The sequence below is a fragment of the Cyclopterus lumpus genome, chromosome 14, assembly GCF_009769545.1.
Source record: "Cyclopterus lumpus isolate fCycLum1 chromosome 14, fCycLum1.pri, whole genome shotgun sequence".
Lineage (NCBI taxonomy): Eukaryota > Metazoa > Chordata > Actinopteri > Perciformes > Cyclopteridae > Cyclopterus > Cyclopterus lumpus.
Window position 1 is genome coordinate 845766 of NC_046979.1, and position 4770 is coordinate 850535.

Below are 4770 nucleotides of genomic sequence, written 5' to 3' on the forward strand. Positions count from 1 at the left end.
ACACAGCCTACAGACGGATGAACCAGAAGACTTCCAGCAGGTATTACGAAACAGGCCAGTCTCTCTCTAAAATGAACCATGAACATTTTTGATCGGAATTATTTGCAATTATTTGTAACTTTATTTCATATTTTTTGTTAAAGGGCCTTTTCCAGTAAAACACATTGATTATATTGCTTGTGGGTATTTGTAAAGTGTTATTTGTCCTTTCAGGTTGATGGATAACTACACATTCAACAGCCTCACCCTCCATCTGGAGGGACTGAATGTCTCAAAGGACACTCTCTACCCCGTCTTTCTCTTTTTCTTTTTCGCCTACATTTTTATAATGCTTTTGAACATTGGCATTGCTATTCTGATTTTCATTGACAAGAACCTTCACCAGCCCATGTATCTCCTTTTCTGCAACTTGCCCTTTAACGACATCCTTGGAAATTCTATTTTGATGCCCCGTTTGCTTATAGACATGATGAAGCCTTCCTCTGAGCGCTTCATCAGTTATTATGAATGTGTGGCTCAAGCGTTCACCTCACACATGTTTGGTACCACTGCTCACACTGTGCTAATGATTATGGCCTTTGACAGATATGTGGCCATCAGTAATCCTCTGCGCTATGCTTCCATAATGACCAACAAAATGGTGATGAAGCTGACGGTGTCTGCCTGGGGAGTGCCCCTTGTATTGGTGGGGATTCTACTCGGTCTGACCATACGACTGAACCGATGTAGGACTTTGATTGAAAGCCCTTACTGTGACAATGCCTCACTGTTTAAACTCTCCTGTGAGAGCGTGTTTATTAATAATGTCTATGGCCTCACTTTCACCGTGGTCCTGTTCACATGTTCTATCGGCAGCATGGTTATCACTTATACAAAGATTACAGTCGTCTGTCTCACCAGTAATAGCAAGTCTTTGAACAGTAAAGCCTTGAAGACCTGCAGCACTCATCTGGTTGTGTTTCTGATCATGTTGATCAGTGGGTTTATTGTCATTATTCTGCATCGCTTCCCTCAGTACTCAGACTACAGGAAGCTTTCTGCCATTCTGTTTCATATCATCCCTGGCAGCCTCAACCCCATTATTTATGGTGTGCAGTCTGCAGAAATCTGCAAATCCTTGTCAAAATTGTTTAGATCCAAACCAGTTATGCCGTTATTCTGAGTTGAGAACTAAAGATAGTGTTTAAACTTCAAGACAAAATAGGTTCAGATTGAGAAAAACACATTTAACCAAAGTTTCCACATTGTATTTAAAATATGTTTTGGTGTTTTAAGTTTGATGTATATGTTGACAGAAATGTTAAAATAAAATTATCTTTGGCACACTGCAACCAGCCATTATCTGGACCAGTTTGTCTTTTCCAGGTTCACGGGGCTGGATCCCTCCAGGCCACATTATGTGTAGGCAACACTGGATCGATTGTGAGTCCATTACAAAGATGATGCTATTTCCCTGAAATATGTTATGCACACAATTATGAGCTGTGTGTGTGTGTATATATATACATATACATTCATACATACATCATATATCTATATATATATCTATATATATAGATATATATATACACATATATATACACATATACACATACATATATACACACACACATATATATACATATATATACACATATATACACACATATATATACATACAAATATATACATAAATATATACATATATACACACATGTATATACATATATATATATACATACATATATATATATATATATATACACATATATATACACACATATATACAGTATATATATATACATACACACACACACATATATATATATATATTTATATAAATATATGATTTAAAGTCTCCAGGAACAAAGAAAAGGGAGCCTGGGTGTTTGCTCCACGATAGTGATCTTGTCAGCTCTCACTAGCACTGGGCTGAGGATGGAAACAACTCAAATAAACGAGGGAAACTACTACGGTGAATAAAATGGTTTGCAGATTAGTTTGAAAAGGTTCTGACTTCAGACCGAATGACTCTGAGGATGCCATCTTGAATTAGGCAGTTGAAAGAGTTCTTCTAAATCTGGGCAAATGCAAATTATTTACACAAATCATATATGTTATTCATGTGAAAGAAAATAGACAACATTCTGATATTACAGAGGAGCAGGGTTGAGTTTTCAGTCTGACAACAAGTAGTCTGAAACCTGTTTTCACCTTCTGTCTAAAACACTGCATACCAGCCAAAAATGACCAACACCCTCCTTATGTAACCGGTTGTATATGGACCCAAATGCAACACACAAGATTCCAGAAATCCTTGACGTTTATTTCAAACTTTCGGGAACAGCAGAGTCAGGCAAGGCAAGTTGAACATTAGATTACATGTCACTTGGCTGACGCTTTAATCCAAAGCGACTTACAATAAGTGCATTAAACCATGAGTCCAAACTCAGAACAACAAGAATCAAGCAAGTACAATTTCTTCAATAACGTTAAACTACAAAGTGTTATCAGTAAGAGACATTTAAGTGCTACTAAAGTGTTAAACTACAAAGTGCTATCAGTAAGAGACATTTAAGTGCTGCTAAAGTGCTACTATGGCGCTACCTTCCCTATTCAAGGTATAGTCGAAAAAGATGTGTTTTCTCCTGCCAGGAGGAAGTTACAGTAGTCTAGCCGTGAGATGATCAGAACCTGGACCAGAGCCTGGACCAGAACCTGTGCCGCCTTCTGAGTGAGAAGAGGTCGTATTCTCCTGATGTTGTACAGCATGTATCTACAGTGTGCGAGGAACTAGTGGTGGGTGAGGGATGACTCGGAGAGTCTTGATGCCTTAATTGCCCTTGCTGTAAGGTTAGAGACCCGTCTCGGGGAGTTTAGGAGAGAGAGACCTAGCCGCCCCTTTAGCTCGCCAGTCCCTTGCTCAGGCCCCCCCTTTTTCATTTGGGAGAGGCGGTCCAAGTCTCGACCGGAAACCCATCCCCTAGCTACCTCACTACCGGCCCAGCCCCTAAGCTGCATTCTGCTCATGGCGTCTCCACCCTCCACCTCCCAGCTGGGGAACCCATGCAGCTTGGGAGGACTTGGGAGGACTTGGGAGGACTTGCGAGGAGCGGCAGCGTCGCCTAAGGGAGGGCAGCTGCATCTACTGCGGCCAGATGGGCCACCTTGTTGCCTCTTGTCCAGTAAAAGACTGGGCTTGCCAGGGAAGAGGACGTCACTGGTGAGCCATAGAACACTGTCCGTAAGTCCCTCTTGTGTACTTCCCAGAGATTCTATCACTTCTCCGACCGCCTCTCTCAGTCAGATGGTGTTGGTGGATTCCGGTTCAGACGCCAAACTGATGGACCGAGGATCTTTACTTAGACTTTGACTTAAGAAATGCGTATCATCTGGTCAGAATAAGGGAGGGGGACGAATGCCTTTTGGACTAACTAATGCTCCAGCTATTTACCAGGCCCTGGTGAATGATGTCCTCCGGGACCTGCTCAACATCTCCGTTTTCGTTTATTTGGACGATATTCTTATCTTCTCCCCCGACGAAGAGGCTCACCGGATCCATGTCAGACAGGTTCTCCGGTGGCTTCTTGAACACCAGCTCTTTGTGAAAGCTGAGTAGTGTCCACTTTCTCGATCCTGGGGTTCATTGTGTCGGAGGGCAATGTGCAAATGGAGCCAGCTAAAGTTGACGCAGTTACAGATTGGCCCACTCCTAGCAACCGCAAGGAGGTCCAACGGTTTTTGGGGTTTGCTAATTTTTAAAGGAGATTCATTAGGAACTTTAGCTCTGTAGCAGCCCCCCTGCATGCACTAACCTCTTCTGCTGTTAAATTCCAGTGGAACCCCGCCGCCGATGCTGCCTTCCGTAGCCTCAAGGAAGCATTCACCACTGCTCCGGTACTTGCCCTCCCGGACTCCCTTCAGCAATTTGTGGTGGAGGTGGACGCCTCCGAAGTCGGAGTTGGAGCGATACTTTCCCAAAGTTCCCCGAGGGATAACAAGCTGCACCCCTGTGCCTTTCTCTCTCAGATGCTCTCACCTGCTGAGAGGAATTATGATATCGAAGACCGGGAACTTCTTTCCGTCAAAGTAGCCCTGGAGGAATGGCGGCACTGGCTGGAGCACCCTTTCCTGGTCTGGACGGATCATAAGAACCTTGAGTATCTGCAGACAGCTAAAAGACTGAACCCTTGTCAAGCCAGGTAGGCTCTATTTAATAGGTTTAACTTTTCACTGTCTTATCGCCCAGGCTCGAAGAATGTGAAACCTGACGCTCTGTCTCGGCTGTCCCTCATGCATTCTGCCCCTGTCCTGCCTATTAGGGGCTGTCACTTGGGACATTGAGTAGAGGGTGAGGCAGGCTGCCACAAGCGTTTCTGTACCTGATGGTTGCCCCCCTCAGCAGGCTGTTTGTTCCCTTTTCTCTCCGGTCGCAGGTCATCCAGTGGGCCCACTCCGCTCGAATCTCCTGTCACCCCGGGGTTCAGAGGACAATGTTCGTCATGAAGCAGCGGTTCTGGTGGCGCGCGATGGAGAGGGAGGTGGGGGAGTACGTGTCAGCCTGCCAGGTGTGTGCATGGTGTAAGGTTCCTCGACTTCCTACGCCCGGCCTCCTACGCCCTCTATCGGTCCCACGTCGCCCCTGGTCGGACATTCAATTCAATTCAATTCACTTTATTTCGTATAGCCCAATATCACAAATTACAAATTTGCCTCAGAGGGCTTTACAATCTGTACACATACGATACATCCCTGACCTTTGACCTCACATCGGATCTGGAAAAACTCCCC

The 4770-nt window shown here is 44.3% G+C and overlaps 1 protein-coding gene across 1 annotated transcript; it reads left to right on the forward strand.

Moving 5' to 3' along the window:
* The first annotated feature begins 214 nt into the window (after positions 1-214).
* LOC117742663 (olfactory receptor 146-like) lies at positions 215-1162 on the forward strand. Its single transcript, XM_034550228.1, has one exon. It carries the CDS (start codon positions 218-220, stop codon positions 1160-1162), a length of 945 nt encoding a protein of 314 aa, XP_034406119.1. The 5' UTR covers positions 215-217.
* Positions 1163-4770: the final 3608 nt, after the last annotated feature.

Bases quoted from the DNA above. Each gene is read 5' to 3' on its own strand.
- LOC117742663 (XM_034550228.1), top strand. From the start codon at position 218: ATGGATAACTACACATTCAACAGCCTCACCCTCCATCTGGAGGGACTG.